Here is a 22829-nt window from a genome sequence, read left to right on the forward strand (position 1 = left end):
TTTTGTGGAAAAGAACAGCAGTGATTTATTGTTACCTGTCATGATTCTGGGGGTAGATGGGGCTCAGTTGAGCAGTTCTCACCCAAAAAACGCTTACAGTTCTGATAGTTGAGGCTGGCTGGGCCCTCAGTTGCAGAAACATCTACATGTGGCCTCAGCTTCCTCATAGAATAGCATATAGGTTCCTCTGCTCCTGCTTCTTGCTCATCTCTACTTGGCCACATCTTTCAGACCTAGCTCAGATGCCACTTCCTCCATGAAGCCTTTCTGATTCTTTGCAGATGGATGTGAACTTTCTCCTTCCAATTCCCAAAGCCCTTTATTTACATAGCTTCAATGGCATTGAGTAATCACAATGGTCTTTTATTGAGCAATATCATGTGCCAGGCACTGTACTACACACACCATAATACCCTATTGAAACTGATCTTCACAACAACCCTCTGATGAAAGATAGTTGGAAGAAAGGCAGGCAGGGACAAGGGCCCTCCTCCCACTCTCAAAAGAAACCACCCTTAAAAGGATTTTACACTACCCCGGAAGGAGCCCTCCACCCTTTCCTGCCTGATGGATAGATGACAAAAACCTGATCGGATGACAGGTGCCTGGAGAGTGAATCAGATTAAAACAGCTGACCAACAAGCCCATAAAAACGGCTAGACTTAGAAACGCCAGTGGCAACCCTTTTGGGTCCTCTCCCTCCTCCAGAACTTCATATTATCGCTTTTCTATCATTCAATAGATCTTGCTTTGCTGCCCACTGGTCTGTCTGGTCTAACTCTTCATTCTTTTTTTTTTTTTTAAGATTTTATTTATTTATTCATGAGAGAGAGGGAGAGAGAGAGAGAGAGAGAGACAGGCAGAGGGAGAAGCAGGCTCCGTGCCAGGAGCCTGATGCGGGACTCGATCCCGGGACTCCAGGATCACGCCCTGGGCTAAAGGCAGGCGCCAAACCGCTGAGCCACCCAGGGATCCCCCTACCTCTTCATTCTTCGAAGCAGTGTGACTAAGAACTGAGGGCGCTGAAGAAGAAATCTTCTAACACTTCGAAGACATGTATGATTGTTCCTTTTTTACAGATCATGACAACTGCCCCTCAGGGACACTAGGTGACTTGCCCAAGTAGACAAAACTAATAAATGGCTGAATCAGAATTCTCACCTGGTTCTGCCTGACTCTGTGGTTCTCATGCTTAACCTTTGTGTTACAGGAACGTCTTTCTATCTAAGGTTTTTTTTTGTTTTTGTTTTTTGAGTCCAATTTCCTCTTCCAGACTGAAATTCTCATGAGAGCAAAGCTGGATCTTCTTTGTATCCTTGGCTCCCAGCTTTGTGTAGATGCTGTATGATCATTTGTGGAATAAATGAAAGAACATGGAATGTACAGGTGTAAGTGGTTGCTGGCTCAGATAGCATTTGGTGGAGATGGAATATGCCTCCCACACAGGCTGACACTACATGTGAGGTCGGTCACCAGATTTTAGTGCTTTCCTCTTCTCCAAAGCAAGCCTTTTATAAAGATGCGACATCTCTGAATGAGGCCGTTAGCAAGAACCAAAGCTGTTTGTCTTAATAATCCCAATAGAGTTGTCTCCCCAACCAGCTTGTCCCTGAGGATTGTGCCTTATAGGCTGGAATCACAGATTGGCAGGGCTTAGTGGTTGTCTCTGCTTCAGTGTTCCTGATGGTCAGTCAGTAGACAGAGGTCTAGAAAGCGGGGGGACCTAGGGCCTGGCCTTCAGACTCCCATCTCCACTGAGGGGTGCATGTGAAAGCCCTAACAATGCAAACACAGGGGGTGTCAGGCAGTGGGGGCTTTGCTAACATTCTTCAGGTGTCACTTCCTCCAGGAGGCCTTCCCTGATTAGAACTGTCCCTTCCTCCATCATCAGGGAAGAGGCAGGAGCCTCTGTCAGGAGCCCCCTAGCCCCCTGTTCTACTGCTATTACAGCACATCCATACTCATGCCAGGGACCTATATACTCATTCATCCAAACATATTTGAAAAAAATATATTTGAGCAACTACCATGTGCCAGGTACCACTTTAGAGGCCGAGATAGTGAACAAAACAGACAACCCCCCCCCCCCCCATGTAGTGTACGTTTCTAGCGTGTGCTTGAGGAGACAAACATGTGAACAGTGGAATATATAACACGCTAGGTAGTGATAAGTGCTATGGAGAAAAATAAAGTAGGGAAGGGCCACAGGGCATGCTGGGCGGCATTGGCAGTGGGAAGGCCAGTTTGAAAGAGGACGGTCAGAGAAATTGGATGACCATAGAAGTGACACTGGAGCACAGATGGTGAAGGAGGTGAGGAAGGAAGGGGCTCTAGGCAGAGGGACCAGAAGTACAAAGGCCCAGAGTGGGGAGTTGGGCTCCCCCGACTTGAAGAACAGCAGAGGTGGCCTGGCTGCAGGGGTGGGAGGGTGGGGTAGAGGTACAGAGGAGAAGGGGAAGGAATGGGGGCAGATTACACCTTTGTGCCCTGTCCCACCTCTCAAGACCCATGCTTTAGCATATTAACATGAAACAGAGGCTCTGACTCTAGCTAAGCCAGAAAACAGTGTCAAATTCTTGGCTTTTAAGTTTCAGAAGGCAGGGCCAGGTATAAGATGGGAAACCTGTAGGAGGGTGCAAGTTCTTCCAGACTGACCCAGGCCTCCCTCCAGATTCTTCCCCCACTCTCAGCTGGACTACATGAAGATTCCATGGACTGGCAGGGTGGGGTGGAGACGGTTCTGAAGAGACCTGCTGAGAGGAGGTGGTGCAGCTAGAGGCCACCATGTCTGCTTCCAGGACCAATGAGAAGTTCACACCCCGAGAATCTGCAGTGAGGAGTGGTTGCTGTTCTATTCTTGTCACCAAGAGGCTGACAGTAGCCAGGCCAAGGCCTCTTCTTCATCTGGAGGAGTGATGCTCAATGCTTTGCCCAAGTGCCATCCAACCCTCTTCCAAGAATCCAGGGCACTTAACCCTCACCACCAAGCTCCTGATGGATGATGGAGCCTGACACTCAGGGTCTCACCAAGTGAGGAAGGTTCTGGATCCCCGACTCTGGTTATACACCCCAATGGGATTGCCTGGTGCCTGCCCACCTCTCACCCAGGCTGAGCCCCAGGAGACCCGGGTCAAATACGTTCTCCTCTCTGTGTATACCTCTCTCTGGATTTGATTACTTCCATATTTTGAGGGAGTTGAATATGTGGAGCAGCTTATAACTTGGGTTTCATGTGTCCATTGGGAAATTCGAGGGGCATGAATTGTAGGGGAAATTTGGGTGGTTACATTCACTTCTTTCTAGTTTTCATCAGATTCTTAAAGGAGCTGCTGATGCAGGAAAAGGTGAGAACTTCTGGAATGGGGGATATATAATGTCACCCACAGGTACTAAAAATAGTGCCTAATCTGGGCCAAGCTCTTTATGTTTTTTTCATCCCAAACTTGGGGTGTGTGTGCTAACCATATCCTCAATTTACACACAAGGCAGTTGGCCACAGGAAGGCCAAGGCACCTGGTTCAGGTAGTGGAGTGAGCTTTGAACCCAGTTGTTTAGAGCAGCTGTGTGTGCCCTGCAGTGCCTCCCTGCCCCCGCCCTTGTTCCACATCATAGGATGCACAATCCCTAAGACATCCAGCCTTCCATCACACACCCATTCTGGCTTTGTCACCCTGGAATGTTCTAGAACTTTTATTAAATTTCATTTTTCCTTTCAAATCTGGGCTGATCTCCTCTTTGAGTAACATGTTTCTTCATGCTGTAGGACCCAAAATTCTTGTACTCTGTTATAAACTTGTCTTTTTTCTTTAAGGTGGAGCCTGAGTCCTAAAACCCTGGACTTTGATGAATAATACCGAATTCATTTTCTTTGTCCCGTTTATTCAGATTTTCTAAACTTCATATATCGAAGTCAAGACTGAATAGTTAATACCTCTGCTAATAGCTATCACTCATGGGATGTTTCCAAGTGACTGACGTGGTGTTGATTTATACTCATGGTTTCATTTGATCTGCCTAATGCCCCTCTGAAGTACTATTATTATTTCCATTTTAAGGAAACTGAGGTTTAGATGGGTGATGGGAGCTGCTCAAGGTCACAGAGCTACTAAATGGCAGAGGTGGGCTTTGAACCCAGATCTGGAGGATTAACCATTACCCCATATTACCAAGCCACTTGTCTCTTTACTTTGGTTGGCAGATGTATTCCTGTGTAGGTCTCAGTGGTGACAAGGACCCAGTGGCGTTTGGGTGGCTGCAGAGGATTAAGCAGGGTGGATTGGGAAGTCAGAGTAGAAGGGACTTGTTTCCCCCAAGGGCTCTTGAATTCTGGGCCCTCTCTGGGCCTGACCATACTGAGGTAACCTGAAGAAGTAGTGTAATGCAGACTCTGGAATCCAGGCCCTATGGGGATGTGTGCCACTGCTTGGCCAACCTTCCTTCTGGAAAAAGGCAGGAGGCTGCTGCTGTCGTCCTGTGTTGCCTGTGTGGACTCCAAATACCGGTGATGTGTGAAGTTATCAGAACCGAGCAGCTCAGGAAATGCCTTTGGTGTCTGTGGTCCAAATTACAACTTGCACCTACCCAGGGAGTCACAGTTTGGTGTTGATACCACAATTATCTCATTGAATCCTTTGGGCTTCCTGGTAGGCTGTGATGATCATGTCCATTTGATAGATGGGAAAACACCAGAAGAGGTGGTGGTGGGGGGGGGGGGGGGGAGTGAACTGCTCAAGGTCGCACAGGGTCAAGAGTTGAACCCAGGTCCTACTGACTCTAAGTCTCACTTGCTTGCACTAGACCAGTAATTTCTTTTCTTTCTTTCTTTTTTAAAAAAGATTTTATTTATTTATTCATGAGAGACACACACATACAGACAGAGACACAGGCAGAGGAAGAAGCAGGCTCCATACAGGGAGCCCGATGTGGGACTTGATCCTGGATCCCCAGGATCACACCCCGGGCTGAAGGCGGTGCTAAACCACTGAGCCACCTGGGCTGCCCAAGACCAGTGATTTTCAAACCTCATTCTGTGGAGCCCTCCTCTGGTGCTTGGGGCAGGCCAGAGCAAGGGGCTGTGCAGGAGAGCAATCAAGGGGTTGAGGCTCTGTTGTCCCTTTCCTTCTTCACTGGAGGCAGCTCTGCCTGATACCCCTACACTTTTCAGTTACATAAACTATTGCTCCTTTTCACTAAGCATTTTCTATTCAATCACCTACAGAATAAATGATTGATGTACTAACCTTACTGGAAAAGTCTCCTGCCATTTGAAAAAGTATGAAGCTCAGGATAGAAAAAGCAAATTGGGAAGAGAAAAAGATTGAGGTGGGTATGTTTCTGTCCTGTTTTTTGAAATTCAGGGAAGAAAAACGCTTCTTGTTTTGTTCCCCATCCTATAATGATAATGGCAACAACAATGACAATAATAATAATTATTATTATAGCAAACTGGAGGCTTTTAGAGGCAGAAAAGACTTTAGAATCAATCCCATCATTACACAGACGGGAAACCAATATCCAGAAAGGGAATGTGACTTTCTCAAGGTCATGCAGTGAATCCTAGAAAACCTGAGGTTACCTTCTCCCAGGTGTGCTCCACCTCTCTACTTCCTCAGTACTTCTTGCCCAGGCAAGCTCCTCAGTTAGCTGAGCTTCAGAGGGTCCTTGTGCTCAGGCATAGTGCTTGGTCACATGGATCCATATCTTACCCAGAAAATTCTTCAGTTTGGATTTCTGCATCGGGCTCGGTGGACATAGGGAAGCAATGGAGTGTCTGGCCTAGGGACGCGGAGGAGGTGAAAGGAACAAACCCCCCTCTCTGCCTGAGTCCCGGCCCCTCTCAAGCGACAGGCCCACCTGCTGTCCTGGGCACAGAACCGCAGTTGAGACCGGGGTCCCCAGGACCAGGCCAGGCATTGCCCAGTGTTGCCCACAGCAGGAGGATTAGATATGCTACAGGTCAAGAGCAAGGCAGCTCTCCCACGGGCTGGCTCACTTTGCAGCCACCGGGTCAGATTTGTTTAGCTGTGGGAGGCGGGACTGGCAGGGGCAGAAGCGGCGGGCGCCGAGGGGCTCCCGCACAGGACCCAGGACCCGTGGCACCGACGGGGACTGAGCTGAAGAGGAAGAGGGACTCCAGATCCCGCCCACCGCCCAGTTCACAAACTGCTCGAAGGCGCACGGGAGCAACGACCTTTAATGTCCGATTTGTTTCCGACCCGGGCCCAGGGCCATCCGCCACTCGGGGAGGGCCGGGGCAGCGGCTGGAGGGGCGCGAGGTCCCGGGCCGACGGCGCCCCCGCTGCCCCCCCCCCCGGTGGCCGCACCCACGCGCGCACGCAGACCACACGGACACCGCACAGACACACGCACGTGTACCCACGGTTAAATACGTGCACACAGGGACTCGTTTGGATATGTACAGAGAGACAGACGGACATCCCGGCCGGCGTCGGGGCCCCAGGCTCTCGGCATGCTCGCCCAGCCCTCCGCTGTACCTGGCACCCATGCCCCTGCCAGCAAAGCAGCTGCCCCCCGCCCCCCCGCCTCCCCCGGGCGCCGCCGCCCTCCCCCCTCGCCCGCCCTCCCCCCACGGTGGTTTCGCCCCCCTCCCCCCCGCAGGCCCCCCTAAAACTGCCCGGGCGCCAGGGGCATGTTGGTCTTGAAGCCGGGCTGCCCGTTGGCCGCGTCGGGCTCGGGCCGGCAGGCGCCGTCTCCGGCCGCGGGGCTCCCGCGCTCCGCCAGGAGCCTGAAGGTGAAGAGCGGGCCCGAGTCCCGGCGGCCGCGGCGGCCGGGGGGCTGGGGCGCGGGCAGGCTCAGCAGCGCGCCCGGCGCCTTCCACTCGGGGACGGCGCACAGCTCGACGGGCGGCGGCGCGGCGCGGCCCAGGTAGCCGGGGCTCGGCGAGGCCGACGGGAGGGTCCGCTGGCTGCCGCTCAGGCAGCTGCCGCTGTCGTCCAGCGAGTCCTTGCGCGACTGCGAGCGCTCCAGCGAGCCGCCGCGCGTCCACGGCCGGTAGGTGTAGGCGCAGCCGCCCAGGCGACGGCGGCGGCGGCGGCGGCGGCGGCCGCGACACTGGCAGCCGAGGATGCGCACGAAGGCGCGCTTGAACTCCTTGCTGGAGCACGGGTAGATGATGGGGTTGAGGCAGCTGTTGAAGTAGCCCAGCCAGAACACCACCTTGAACACGGCGTCGGGGGGCTTCAGGGTGGAGAACAGGGAGCCTGCAGGGGGGGGGGCACGGGCAGAAAGAGACAGCAGGTGGTGAGTAGTGAGGCCCGCCCCGCCCCGCCGCGCCCCGCCGGGCGCCTTCTCCGCCGCGCGGCCGCCTCTCCGTCTCCCCGGGAGCGAATCCGACGTTCGTCTCCGGGGCCAGCCTCCGCAACGCCCCCGTCACCCCTATAAGACCGTTCCTGGTCTGGCTCACCGGCCTCCGAGCTCAGCCGTAGCTATCACCACCTGCATTTGCACAGCCCGTGGGTCGCGGGCATTGTGCCAGGTAGGCGCTGTAGCTGCGTCATTTTGTCCTACAAAAGGCCTCGGAGCGGACGCCGGCTTTATTCCCGCAGCAAATAGGAGAGGTCTTAAGGACCTAGATGTGAAACGGGACACTTGAAAAGTTAGAGAAGGCAAGGTAAAGGACGATGTTTTTGATCTAGGGGGTGAAAGAAAAACGACTCAACACTTCAGACACATGAACTATGAGGCAAGGATGAGAGAAGGTATTTCCAATGTTTAAGCTGGTCGAGGGATGGGTACTTAAGAATATGTAAGGAACTCCTGCAAGTCGACAAGAAAAAGGAGCATTCCCGATGTGGGCAAAGAAAATGAATAGGCAATTTACAAAACAGGAAACCTTAGGGCCAAGATGCTCGAAATATTAGGGAGTCAAATAAATTACAACGAAAACCACACAGAGATACAACGTGTCTGTTGGGCTGGCAAAAATCAGGAAGTTGGAGAGCGCTAAGTGTAGGCAGGGTTGTGGGGACATGGGGAGCCTTCTTAAGGGCTAGTGGAGGCACAGGCTGTGAAGCAGTGCTGAAGACTCTGGCCCCACTTGGTCTCATTAAGTATATTTACAGACCTCTTGACCCAAAAGTTCTGCACTAAGGCATAGATCTCAAAGAATTTTCACACAGGTCCATAAGGGGACATGCATGAGTATGCTCAGAGCAGTGTTGCTTATGATGATGGAGAGTTAGAGAGAACCTAGGTGTCCCTCACTGGGAATTATGGAAAGGGTGAGTGGGCTAGATGCCTAGTGCAGCGATTGTGCCACACTTAGAGCCCTGGATGGCATGTCCATGTAGCAATATGGAAAGATCCTAAAAACATCATTCTTTATGAACAAATAGGAAACAGAATGGAGATTTACAACATAATACTATTTAAGTAACACACCAAACAACCACACACATTTTGCAAAAAACACTTTCAAATAATGTCAAACACAAAACGGTTGCCTGAGGGGGTAGGCAGAGGGAAATGGGAATACAAGGAAATAAATCAATAAAGTAAGAGAGAGGCCTTCCAGTGAGATGCTATGATGGAAAAACATGATTAACTCATCCCTCTAATTTCAGAGCCAGAAACATTTTATGGCAATATTAAATTAAAAACAATTTTCATTTTAAATGCAAGGCAACTAAGACTTGGAGAGGGTAAATGACTTGCCCCAGGTTACACAGCCTGTTGGCAGTATAGCTGGGATTTAAACTAAGTTCTGTTTGAATACAAAATATGGTTTTCAAATGGTATTTATAAGACCCTTTGTGGAAAAATCAGAAAATACAAAAAAGCAAACAAAAATTATTTTGAATGCACACATAACCCTGCAAAGCAGAGTAATCACATTTGGTGTACATACCTTCAGATTTTTTCCCCCTGTTGTATAACGCGTTTTTAAATGATTTGATAAATGCGATCATACGTTATAGGACCTTCCTTCCTCCCTCAGTCCCTCCTTTCCTTTCTTTCTTTTTTGTTATTTCAAACCATGTCTCTGGGCTCCTGGTGAAGGGCTAAGCCCTGCAAGAGTTTAAACTTAGAAAGAGGGTTTATCCAGGGGCACCTGAGTGGCTCAGTCAGTTAAGCATCCAGCTTTTGATTTCAGCTCAGGTCATGATCTTAGGGTCGTGAGATCAAGTGCCTGTGTTGGGCTTATTGCTCAGCATGGAGTCTGCTCCAAATTCTCTCTCCCTCTATCTCTCCCCCCTCTAAATAAATGAATAAAGTCTTAAAAAAAGGAAGGGGGCTACCCATACCTGGATATAAGTGCCAATTATAAATGTACTTTTTAAAAAAGTTTATTTAAGTAATCTCTACACCCAACGTGGGGCTCAAACTCACGACTCTGAGATCAAGAAGCTCATGCTGTAGCAACTGAGCCAGCCAGGCAACTCACTACACTGATTCTTTTTTTTTTTTTTTTAAAGATTTTATTTATTCATGAGAGGCAGAGACACAGGCAGAGGGAGAAGCAGGCTCCATGCAGGGAGCCCGATGTGGGACTCGATCCTGGGACTCCAGGATCACGCCCTGGGCCAAAGGCAAGTGCTCAACTACTGAGCCACCGAGGCGTCCCACTACACTGATTCTTATCCCAACTCAGGGGGAAATGTGGGAGTGGGCTATACATTCTTGGTTTGCTTTAGAGGAGACAGATAAGGGCACCACTTTGTGGTCTGATTTGTGACAAGGTCAGCACCATTATGTTTTCATCCCACCATCCCAGATCCTTCGCTGTATGGAAGGCCCCCACTGAAATACACACATGGCATGTGAACACCTAATATCCATGACTGGATGAGTTGTCTCTGACCATGGGGATGTCCTTGTTTCTGTCACTGAGTCTGAAGGGCATAGGCACTGGTCTTGACAAATGCAAAGCTGGAGAATACATTTTGGGAGAAGTGGAGAGAGGGCAGAAACGTCGGAAGCCTTGTACATTACCCTGGAGGGTAAGTGCTGATGAGCGTGTGTACAGGTAGGCACACTGTCTTAATGAGGACCCTCAGGCCCCAGGTGTGGGGATGCATAGGCAGTAGTGGCAAAAGCAAGGACATTAAGATTAGGAGAGCATGCTTGCTGAAAACAGACTCGTAGCTTTGCTTGCCAACCCCATTGAAGACGATAGTAAAATGTGAATGGCTTGATGGGGATACATCCTTAGGGATTGGCTCTTTTAAAGGATACACAACCATAATGCTAACTGCTAATACTCATCAGAACCACTGTTTATATTGTATGTGTGCTCTGTACAGGTCCTGTGCTAAACCCTTTATACCATTAGCCGATTTAATTGTTGAAATAATCCTTTGATGAAGGTATTATTGTTGGTCTCGTTTTACAGATCAGGGCACCAACATATGATAGTAATAGCTCTTTACATTTTTATACATTTATTCATTCGCTCATTCATTCATTCCACAAATACTGAGTTCCTGCTAAGTGCCAGGCATGAAGCCAAGCTACGGGGATACAGAGATGACTTGGGGTGTGGTCTCTGCCCCATGGCGGCCCACAGGCAAGTGGGGAGACAGACATAGTAACAGGTCATTGCAACAGAGCACACATGGCATTATGAGAGTGGCATAAATGTTACTGTGTCCCCCCCTATGCCCAGGTGGCATTTCTTTCTGGTTCTTCATTGCCATCATATTGGAAGCCCCTTGTAAGGACAAAGATGGGCTGGATCTTTGCCTTGATTTTCTTACAAAGTATTTTCAAGGACTATGGCTCTGAGAAGTATTCAGCTAAAAGTAAGGGAATTATGCTGACTTTTTTTTCATAGCATTTATTTATAGCCACATTGTGAGTTTGGACTCCCTGAGCTACTTGTTCCTCTGAGAAGAAGGTCATTCTTTGCCTTCCATTCTTTGCCTGCCTTTGTCACCCTTCCGCCAATTTAGGCAGTGTGATCCTGTGGCTTGAACACAGGGTGTGGGATCTCAGACCTACTTTTGAATCCCTTTTTTTGTGTACTAATGGTTTGGCTTTAGAAAAGTTAATTGGCCCTCTCAGACTCAATTTTCTCATCCATAAATCGGGGACAGTATCTGTTCCATAGGGTTATTTTGAACACATGAAAATATCCATGTAAAATATTTGACATAGGTATAATAAATAATAAATAGAGGCTGTTTTTCCAAAAATACTTTATATCCTGGCCCAATCAGGAGCCTTCTCCAGGAACTCTGCTCTGATGGACCCCACCCAACTCACACTGACTTCTTTATTCTGTACCCCGCAGAAGGTATACAGTCACATCTTATTCTATTATTTTACTGTTTGCCTGTTTATGTTGTTAAGCCATCCCAGGGATGGTTGAGTCCTTCTCACCACCCAGACTTTAAATTCCTTCTGGGCAAGAACTACCTCTTCATTTCTATTCTTTTCCTCTCCAGATTTGTATATTTTTATTACAAAAATAACAGATGGAGGGATGAATAGAGGGAGACCAGAGGATTTTTAGGGCACTGGAACTACTTTGTATGATGTTATAATGGTGGATACATGTCATTATACATTTGTCTAAATCCACAGAATATACAACACCAAGAGTGAACCCTAATGTAAACTGTGGACTTTGGGTGAAAATGCCATGCCAGTGAGGTTCATCCACTATAACAGGTGTACCACTCTGGTAGGGGATGTTGATAATGGCAGAGGCTGTGCATATGTGGGGGCAGCAGGAGTATGGGAAATCTCAGAACCTCTCTGACAATTTGGGTGTGAGTCTAAAACTGCTTTGAAAAATAGTCTGTTAAAAAAACCTCACTTGGGACACCCGGCTGGCTCAGTTGGTACAGCATGTGGTTGTAAGTTTGAGCCCCACATTGCATTAGAGATTACTTAAAAATAAAATCTTAAATAAAAAACAGCAACCACTTCACTTACTTAAAAAAAGTGATCCCCAAATTTCTTTCTTCACTTAGAATATATCTAAGACAGGTGTCGGTACCAGTAGTTAAGCATCTGACTATTGGTTTCAGCTCACGTCATGATCTCAGGGTTGTGAGATCAAGTCCCACATTGGACTGTGCATTCAGTTCAGAGTCTGCTTGGGATTGTCTCTCCCTCTCCCTCTGCCCTTCCTTCCCATATGCTTATGCACACACTCTCTCTAAAGTAAATAAATAAATCTTAAAAAAATATATATTTATATCTATAAAACCTTTCCCCATATCAGGACATTACATCCTACTGTCTGGATATACACTAGTTTAACTTTCTCCAAACTTAACTCTTTTCTAATGATAGTCAAGTAGTGATTTCCAATTTTGACTGTTACAAACTATAGTAATAAAAAGCCTTATGCATTTTGCTTTTTGCATGTTTGAGTGTTTCTGTAGGATAAATTCCTACTTGAAGAATCACTGAGTCAGTGCCACATTTAAGTGCTGACAGCTAGCCAGATTGCCTTCTGAATTAGTTATATCAATTTACCTTCTGTTGGGTGTGTATGATTGTGATATTTTCTCTACAACTCTGGGTTTGGTCAGTTTTTAATCCTTACTTGTCTAAAAGCTAAGTAATGACTTTGCCCTCTTGTTCCCCTTGCATTTTGTTTTATTTTGTCCTCCGGAAGACCCTACTATTGCATACCCACCCTGAGCAAACTTTTAGTGACTTCTGATAAAAAGTCTCTTTCCTTATTAGAATTGGACTCCTTAATGGAAGGGGAGGTGGGTGGGGGGATGGGGATGACTGGGTGACAGGCACTGAGGGGGGCATGTGACGGGATGAGCACTGGGTGTTATACTGTATGTTGGCAAATCAAACTCCAATAAAAAAAATACACACACACACACACACACACACACAAAGAACTAGACTCCTTAAGATAGAATACAAGCTCTCTCACCAGCAGCCAAGTGACCTTGAACAGGTTTCACACTGTGCCTAAACCTTAGTTTTCTCATCAGCAAAATGGGCCTTCTACTGATACCATGCCTCTCGGTTATTTTGAGAATTAAGAAGATAACGGGCACTGAGGGGGGCACTTGACGGAATGAGCACTGGGTGTTATACTATGTTGGCAAATCAAACTCCAATAAAAAATATACAAAAAAATGAAAAGAGAATTAAGAAGATAAAACATGTAAAGTCCTTATTAGCACTCAGGGTATCTGGAGCCTGATACCCAATCAACTTTGCATTAATGCTATTAACCAAATAATTATTTTTTTTAGAAAAATTATTTATTTATTAGAGAGAGAGAGAGAGAGAGAGAGCATGCACAAGCAGGAGTGGCAGAGGGAGAGGGAGAGAGAATCTGATGGGGACTCTGTACTTAGGACAGACCTGGACTGAGGGCTTGATCTCATGAGCCTGAAATCATGACCTGAACCAAAACCAAGAGTTAGAATGCTTAGCGGACTGTGCCACCCAAGTGCCCCAACCAAATAATTTTTATTCTTGTCAATCACTCATTGGGCTAGAAATCTAATTACGGGAAATCTATATGCAGGACCTATGTTTGATAACTTGATGTGTCATTCAGAGTAAGTTGCTTTCCCTTTCTGGGCTTCACTTTCCTTCCTTTAGTTGACTGGTTTTATCTGGGTTCTCTCCAGCATTTAAATACAGTCTCCACGAAGCTGAAGATGCAAGCCCTGCCCATCCTTGCTGGGAAGTGCCCTCTTCTCTAGACCTACCGCAGAGGGGCAGTGTGTGTCAAGGGCTGGACCAGCGGCTTCTCGATTGCCAGCATAGTTTTGCTTCTCTCTTCCCCTCCCCTCAGCCTCACAAAGCTACTGGGCTGAGGTGTCTTGTGTGCTACACAGGCTGGCCCTGATGCAGCCAGGAAGCCTTGATGAATTAGGGGAGGTGCTGGGCCTCTTGAGCATGAAAGAGGATCAGTGAAAAGAATCTTTTCTCCTGGGCATCCAAACAGACCTTTGGCAGGGGGGAAAAAGGCTGTGTGGAGAGGGAAGCAAATATCAAGAGAAAATGTGGGTTCCTGGAAGCCTGCTGTCTCTGCTTTAGGTCAGGGCTGAGGCAGCCTTTTTGACACAGGCACCAACTCATGGTGCATGTCCTGAGCCTGGCCCTACTTCTCTTGCTCATGAAATGCTGTGATGCTCCTTGCCCCTGTATCTTAGAATCCTGGCTTGACAGAGCTGGGAAACTTTCCTTAATGGAAGTTCAGTGAGAGTGAGTGACTTGCTCAAGGTCACCCAGCTGGTGACTAGCAGAAACTGCTAGAACATATTCAGGCATCATTCATTGGATCCAACAAACATTTATTGGTCAGTGGTTAAGGACCTGTTCAGATGTCAAAGGTAGGTAGATCTGGGTTCAGATGCTGACTCTGGCTTCCCAACTGTGTGACCTTGGAGAAGCTACTTGAGCTCAGTGAGGCTCAGTTTCCTGGCAAATGGGGACAGTGATAATTCTTTCCTGTGTGGAGGAGATGAACCTAGGCTTGATGAGTGCCAGGCATGTTGAAAGCGCCCAGTAAGTACAGCTATTCCGACTGCTTCAAACAAGCTGCTATTAGTACTACCAACACTGCTGTTAACGCCAGTATTGCTGCTACAAAGATGAGGAATGTGGCAAAAAGGACAGGATCTACTGTGGTGACCTGGTGCTGGCACTTCCACTCTATTGCTCTTTCTGACACAGGCCCAAGGATGGGCACCGATATGATTCTCAAATATGCTGAAATTGTATGCAGTGTTCATGTGTCTTTCTGGGGAAGAATCCATCTCAAGTCTAGGGCTCCCTAAGCATTAGTTACTCGATTGCCTGGACCACCAGTTTCTTAATGCTTTTCTTTAGATCAACTTGCTTTGGTATCTAAACTAAACATTCTTTAGGAAGCTTTTTGGCACTATTTTTAAATTGGCTCCACTTGTTATAAATAGAATATCACAGCAGAGAAAAATTAGATGAAAAAAATGGTAGTAGTATCCCTGGATTGCTCCAGACAGTGGAAGACCTGAAGCCTGCTCTCTCTCTCTCTCTCTCTCTTTTAAAGATTTTATTTATTTATTCATAAGAGACATGCAGAGAGAGGCAGAGACAGGCAGAAGAAGCAGGCTCCGTGCAGGGAACCCGATGTGGGACTGGATCCTGGGACTCCAGGATCATGCCCTGAGCTGAAGGCAGACATTCAACTGCTCAGCCACTCAGGCATCCCAACCTGCTCCTTTTTTTTTTTTCTTTAAAGGAGATTAGCTGGGATTGTGGGGATATTAACTACTTGCTAAACTAAGAGGAATTCCACTTTGAGGAACCTAAGGGATTGAAAGAAAAATGAACAGGGAAAAATATTCTCATAGAACCCAGCCTTGGGGTACATGCTGAATAGATATTTGCTCAATGACCAACTGATTGAATTTGAGACTCAGAGTTTCTTGTGCCATCTCTAGCTGTCATTTCCAGCTATCTTGCACACCAATTCAAATCCGTAGTGAATTTGAGCAGCCATCTAGGAGCAGCCCTGGGAAATTCTGTGGCTCTACTGTGATGCTTCCTGGTGGTCTCCTACTGAGGCCTTTTTTTTTTTTAAGATAGATTTATTTATTTATTCATAAGAGACAGAGAGAGAGAGAGAGAGAGAGAGAGAGAGAGAGAGAAAGAGAGGCAGGTAGAGACACAGGCAGAGGGAGAAGCAGGCTCCATGCAGGGAGCCTGACGTGGGATCCCGGGTCTCCAGGATCATGCCCCTGGCAGAAGGTGGCGCTAAACCGCTGAGACACCTGAGCTGCCCCTACTGAGGCCTTTTAAGCAGATCCAATGGGACAACACTTAAGAACACTTCTATCTGGGTAAGCAGTGTAGGAGGGGGAGCACAAGCTCCCCCTAGGGGTAGACAGGCTAGCAGATGGTGCATTGAGCCCACCCACGCCACTTGGGTTTTGCCTGCCTGAGGGCAAGGGTGATTTAGAGGGATTGGGAAGTGTAAGAATCAAAAGCCAAGGCTGAGCAGGATCAGCTCAGGGAGAAGCATTTCTTGGCTGGATGTGGTCCCAGTGGGTCATCCTTAAAGTGCCACTCAACAAATCAGAACAGTGAATACAAGGTCTCAAACCCCTGTGAACCTCCAGTCTTCAAAACCAGAGGGAGTGTTTGTGGAATAGCAGCTACCATTTGACAAGCTCTGACTCTGTGCCAATCACTGGGTAAATACTTAACCTTAGTTTGCTTTCAACTGCCAGCGTTTCTAAGGCAGCCCAGCACGGCTGTGCCAGGTGCAGCGCTAGGCAGTGTCATTCCACACAGTTCTCTACAGCACTTCTAGATGACTGTGGCCAACCTGCATGAGCCCCCTGAAGGCCATGACCATTACACGCAGGGGAATGGAAGGTAAGTGGTTGGATGTCACAGAGTTAGTGGGTGATCCAGTTAGAATTTGAATCCAGGCCGCCTTTGACAGAAGCTGGCAATCACTACTAGTATAGTACGCAGGGAAACAAAATATGCATGCGGATGTGGACAAAGGACTGAAGGATACACATTGAGGAGACATCAACAGAATTTATCATCTACGTGCTTTTCTGTGTTTTCCAAAATTGGAAACATGAATTATTTTTGTAATTGGGAAAAAGTCCAATGAATATTATTTAAAAAATAAGAGGTAAACCAAAGATACTGTGTTTATTGGGTCCTTGTTATGTGCCAGCCAACTTCCTATACTGTATTTTATTTAATTCCCATATAGCCTATGAGCAAAGTGGGATGATCCCTACTTCTGGGACTTTAGGATTATAGATTTGATTTGACTTATTTCACAGCATCAGACAAGCTGATGACCTCAGGGGAACCAGTGGGTGGTAAAACTATTTTGATCAGCTTGTAAATCAAATCAAACTCCTTTTCAACATGGCTCTTAGTAGGAGCCTTTAACTACACCTACAGCCAAGCCAAGTCTCCCTAGCTGAAACAGTTTGGCTCAATAAAAACTCAAAAAATTTGAAATGGTTGCTAATTCTTTCAGCACCAGTTTTATGAAGGAGTTTCCTTGGATCTGGAAATTCCCTTTGAGGTTTTCCATTTTCATTTGCCACTTAACCCTAAAATGAGATCATAAAGTTGTCCAACAAATACAATATCTTTGGGTCCAACAGACCACGCTAAGCTTTAAAGTAAACAAGAACAATAATACTCACCAGAGCCACCATTTGCAGTGAATGAGGAACCAGTTAGTAGGTACTACATTTACATTCATTTGCTCATACAATCCTTCCAGCACCTCTGCTATTACTGTATCTCATTTTACAGATGAAGCAACTGAGGTTTAAGAGATTAACAAAGTCACATGTCTAAAAAGGCTGAAAATCCAACTTTGAAGTCTGGGTTCTTACTCATTGTTTAATAATAAGAAAAAGAAGCTTCTATTCACTTCCTTAAGCGCCAGGCAAATTTCTCCCTCAACTGGGAACAATCTCTCTCTTTGCTGAATTGTCAAAGCACTTTATCAGAATGCCAAAATATAGCATTCCTCACTTTCTACCTTGAATCACAGTTGCTGAGGGCTCATCTCTTCTGGTTAGACTGTGAGCTTCTACAAAGGAGGGTTCATGTCTGACTTTTCCCTTTCCCCAGGGCCTAGCACAGTGCCTGACACGTGACGGGCACTCAGCCAACATGTGTTGCAGGAATGATAATAGTAATATAAATAATAAAACTGAAATATGTTAGCCCCTGGCTACTCAAAGTAAGGTTCATAGATAAACAGCATCCATATCACCTGGGTGCGTATTAGAAATGCAGAACCTCAGTGATCCAGTGAATCAGAATATGCTTTTTAACAAGATCCTGAGGTGAAAGGCACTGCTTTAGCTCATGTTACAATTTTATTTTTAAAATTGTTTTCCTGAGTATCTCGAGATTCATGGATGAGCAGAGGCTGGGCTGAAAGCCACCTCACCAAGGGGTTGACACTCTTGCCCCAAACCCTCCAGTGGCTCCCATAGTTTATAGGATAAAGTTCAAACTGCTGAGCCTGGAATTTAAGACCTTCTCAACTTGGCTGCAATGGACTGAATCTTCACAACATGAGTTGACTTTTCTGGCTCCTTTCCCTTTATTCACACTGTCCACTGGTCTGAGATGCATTTACTTTCCCCTCCTCCTCTCCATCCTTTCCAGGCCTGACTCAGAGTCCTCTTACACACAACTACAGCCCATGCTGCATGGTTTCCTTGGAAGGGTAAAAGCAAGAGGAGGGAATGAGCAGTCCATAAAGACCTGCTAAGATCCAGGTGACTCGTACATCTTACCTAATTTCACCGTTGCAATAGGCAGGAGGAGGAGGGGGTGTCTCTAATTCTCAATTCTTAATTACAGATGTGGAAATCGAGTATCTAAGGGCATGGGACTCACTCAAGGTCACACTGTCATTAAATGGCAGAGCTGGGATTCCAACCCAAATCTGCCTGGTCTAAAGCTGGGCAGTTTCTCTAAGACAGTATTGGCTCTGAGCTCTTAGAACACTTCTGTGATGGGAGGCGTCTAGAGTTTTTTACTTGTTATTTGTAATGGTATAATGGTTTACATATATTTTCTCTGGACATGAAGATGCCAAGATCTAGAAACCAAGAGTTTTACGTCACTCTACTCCAGTGATTCTTAACCTGCCAATGCTGGTTATGCAGGTAACTTGGCACCACAAATTTGAGGGGCTCACAGACCCACTGAATCCAATCCATGGGTACTCAGGAGGTGCACAGTCACCAGATTAAGAGTCTTTGCTATTCACTCCACAGATTTCTATCATAACACTTGTTGGACTTAGGCGAAAGTCTGCATCCCTTACTTACAAGATTCTCCAGGCCAGGGTCTATCTTACTTGTCTTGGTTTCCCTAGCATTTAACACTAAGCCTGCTTTATAGTGAATGTATAAAAACAACTGTTGGGCATATAATGTCCTCTTCATGTGCCTAGGCCAGTTTCAGATTCATAGGAGGTGCTGAATAAATGGTTGTGAGCGATTCCCTTGCTTATACCTCGCTTCCTTCCTTTTCTTTCTTTAAGTGGTAACCACATGACAACAGCCAGTTCAGTTTCCCCCTCCTTCCTGGAGCCTTCCCCAATTGCTCCAGGCCTCTTCTTTTCTTTATTTCCCATCAGAATAGAGCTGCAACTCATAGGTTAATATGGGATGCCATTCTTAAAGGTTGTGCCACTTGTCTTCTTGGACAGCATCAGCACTCCTTGAAGATGAGATCTGTGTCCTGTACTCTAGCACTGGGCATACGGTTAGTGCCACCATTTACCGATTAACTGGTGCATTTCATCTTTCAGGAAGGAAGTTACCTCCTGGTTTAGGCCCAGAGTAGAGAGCAGATGGGATAGAGAGATTTCCACAGTACTGAAGGCTCCACTTTTGGTGCTGAACTGAATGTGTTCCATGCTTCGACCTTACTGCAAACAGCAATTTCTCCAAAGAACACTTTTAGAAACTGAGTATTAGTGGGACCTATGTGAAGGAAGCTATAAAACTTTATAAAGGGGCATAAAAGGGAGACATATTTAAATGGAGAGACATAGCTTGCTTTAGTATAGGAAATCTCTATTCAAGAGAACTTCAGTTCTCCCCAAGTGAATCTGTACATTCAAGACAACCTCATTAAAATGCCAACACAAGAGGTTTTTTGTTTGTTTTTTTTTTTGGGGGGGGGGTGGACACTAAATGATCCAAATATATAGAAGAATATGGAATGTGGAAGAATAACTATGAAAGAAATAGCCAGGTCAATTGAAATAAAGAATGGTGGTGTGGGGAAGATGGGTAAACCCATTCCTACAGATATTAAAATCTATCATAAAAATCACAGTAATTAAAAAAATACCGGGGTGGCTCATTTGGTTAAGTGTCTGCCTATGGCTCAGGTCATGATCCTGGGGTCCTGGGATCGAGCCCTGAGATAGAGTCTGACACAGGTTTGGTGGGGAATCTGCTTCTCTCTTTCTCTCTCCTGCTTACGGTCTCTCTCTCTCTCTCTCAAATAAATAAATAAAAGCTTTTAGAAAAATACCAGAGCAGGAAGTGCAGGACAAGGCAGATAGATCAATGAAATTATATAGTTTAGAAAGAGAGCCAAATATCCATGAGAATTTTATATGCCATTTCAATGTTTATGGGAAAGAAGAGATGATTCTCTAGGCAGTGTTAGGACACTAGGCTCACTAGTTGGAAACAATAGAACCAGATCTTTACTTTATTTCCTAATCAGAATAAACCCACATGCATCCAAGATTTTAAGTATAAAAATTATTAAAGCATTAGAAGATATAAGTGAATATTTTTATAACTTTGAAATAGGAAAGAACTTTTAAAGCATGATAGAAGTTCAGGATCTGTAGAGAAAAGCACTGATGAGTTTGCCTAGACATTCTGATAAGGTTGCAAACTTTGAAAAAACACAGAGGCTTCCTCTAACTTGAGAGAAATATAATTCAAAGCAGTAGTAAAAGTAATAATATTTCCCAAACACAAAGCTATCTTTCAAATCAATCACAGAAAAAACAATTCAATAGAAAACAAAGCAAATCATTATGGATAAGCAAATAACAAGAATTAGACAGCCAGTGAATAAGTGAAAACATAGTTAAATTCCTTTACAAAATTGGGGATCCCTGGGTGGCTCAGTGGTTTAGCGCCTGCCTTCAGCCCAGGGTGTGATCCTGGAGTCCCGGGATTGGGTCCCACGTCCGGCTCCCTGCGTGGAGCCAGGCTTCACAGAGGTCTGTGTCTCTGCTTCTCTCTCTCTCTCTCTCTCTCTCTCTGTGTCTCTCATGAATAAATAAAATAAAATCTTTAAAAAAAATTCCTTTACAAAATAAATAATGCTATAAATTAATTAAATGTTATAAATAAATAGCAAAATATTTCAGGTCTATTAGTTTGGAATCTATTGAAATATTGCTTATGCTCAATTTGGCAAGGGTCTGAGAAAAAGGGACATTTTTGTATATTCTGGTTGGAAGTGTAGATTTTGAGTGGAAAATTGCCATTATCTAATAAAACTAGAATAAGCATAGCTTTTGATCTACGTACTCCATGTCCAGGAATTTATCTTATAGAAGAACTCTTAAAAGAGAGAGAAAGATAAAAGTACAAGGAACTGCAGTTATGTTACCCCACATAGGAAATTACCTAAATTTCTAACAATAGAAGATTGTGAAATGAGCCTTGTATTATCACACAATAAAAAAATCACACATTATTAAAATTGTGAGCTAAGTCTACAAGGAATGATACCCATGACAGAATTAACTAGAAAGAAGAAAGTTTCAGGAAACAATGCCTTCTGTGATCTGATTTTTATAAAGAAACACTGTGTGTATCTGTGTGTCTGTGTGCTGTGAGTGTGTATTAGCATGTTCACAGAAAAAACAATCTGGGTGAGTATATACCAAATTGTTCTGGGTGGTTATTTCTGAAGGATGAATTTACAGGAAGACTTTCACTTTGTATTTAGAATTATTTTTGCAATGAAAACACATTGATTTTGTCTTGAAAGAGAGAGCAAGAGAGAAATTGAGAGAGGAGTAGGGAAAGGGAGGGGGAGAGAGAGAGAATGGTTGAGCATACAGTAGGGGGAATAGCTGGCAGACCTTTAGGACAGATCATCATCTTTCTGGGGTTCCATTCCTTCACGTATGCAATGAGGGGGTTGCATTAGCTACCAGGCCCTCTCCTTCTCAGAGTCTAAGCTTTGTGTTCATCTGGTTTTAGAGGCAGAATGAAAATTAGGGGAAAATGTACAAACATATACCTGCAGCCAGAATGCCTCTGAGCCCAGAACAAACAGGCTGTGTGCACTTGCTCCTTCCTTCCAAGATGCATGTGAACCTGCCACTTGGCAGAGAGGCTTGGTGTGTTTGGATGAAAGGCTCCACGAGAGAACAGGGACAATTACTGGCCTTAAGGAATCAGATGGTAAAATGGCGAGATTGGGCCACTTAGGCCATTAGGCTCTGTGCAAGGCCTTTCATCCCTTCCTTCAGTAGCTGTTTACCTACTTCCCTGCCTTCCTGTCTCTGACTCATCCCTCTGTTCTGTCCTGTGGCTGGTGGTAATCAAAGTTTTTCCCTATTTCCAAACTGGTCTGCAGGCTCAGACCTGGGACCCACAGACAGCGCTGTGTCTCTTTTCCACCTTGCATGGTCTGGTCTGGGACACACTTTTCCCAGCTGGGGGCCTGCAGCCTTCAGAACTTCTCAACTACAGAGCGAGTGGCGATGCTACTCCGCTGTCTCTAGGCTGTCCTGTCTTCTCACCAGAGCCCTCTCTAGCCTTTGTGCATCATGAGAGCTTGGCACATTGCTGGCCTCCTGAATATTGTATAATAAAATGATTAGTCTTTGCTGCTGAATGCATGCCACTCTCCAGATTTTAGCAAAATGGGACTTTATCTTGCTTCTCAATCTAGGTTCACAAACATGCCACAAAATGACCCTGAAATTCCAGCCCTTTCTCAGAGTTCACAGTCTCCTCACTGTTAGGAAACTTTCCAGTTAGAAGTGCCTGAAGGACAGAGAACTGGCTGGGTTTGCTGAGGCCATATGAGAATGTTTTCTGAGCATTTCCATGAAAACAGGACTGAATGGGCTCAATATTTATGGCCTGTGCTGTTTATATATGTGTAGCCCAGATGTCCGCTGGGAGCCTTTCTGCCCCTTGAAAGCTAGGGAGGATTATCTTGAGTGTCACATTTCCTTAACCTTGGCAAGTCCAAAATCTTCCCTCAAAGTCTCTAGATTCCAAGAGTGGCATAGGGGAACTAACTTCATTCCTGCCTCTCCTGCTTCTTAGGCTCCATTTACCTTGACAGCCTGCTTTGCTTATACTACCTGGAGGCAATGATCCCAC

General features: G+C 45.9%; 1 protein-coding gene across 1 annotated transcript in view; it reads right to left on the minus strand.

The window, feature by feature from the left end:
• Positions 1 to 6183: 6183 nt before the first annotated feature.
• ADRA1B (adrenoceptor alpha 1B) overlaps positions 6184 to 22829 on the minus strand; it is a 48441-nt gene continuing 31795 nt past the window's right edge. The window contains 1 exon segment of the mRNA NM_001197035.2: positions 6184 to 7220. Within this exon segment, the coding sequence (NP_001183964.2) occupies positions 6625 to 7220 (596 nt within the window). The 3' untranslated portion in view covers positions 6184 to 6624.

The sequence above is a fragment of the Canis lupus genome, chromosome 4 (genome assembly GCF_011100685.1).
Source record: "Canis lupus familiaris isolate Mischka breed German Shepherd chromosome 4, alternate assembly UU_Cfam_GSD_1.0, whole genome shotgun sequence".
NCBI classification, from domain to species: domain Eukaryota; kingdom Metazoa; phylum Chordata; class Mammalia; order Carnivora; family Canidae; genus Canis; species Canis lupus.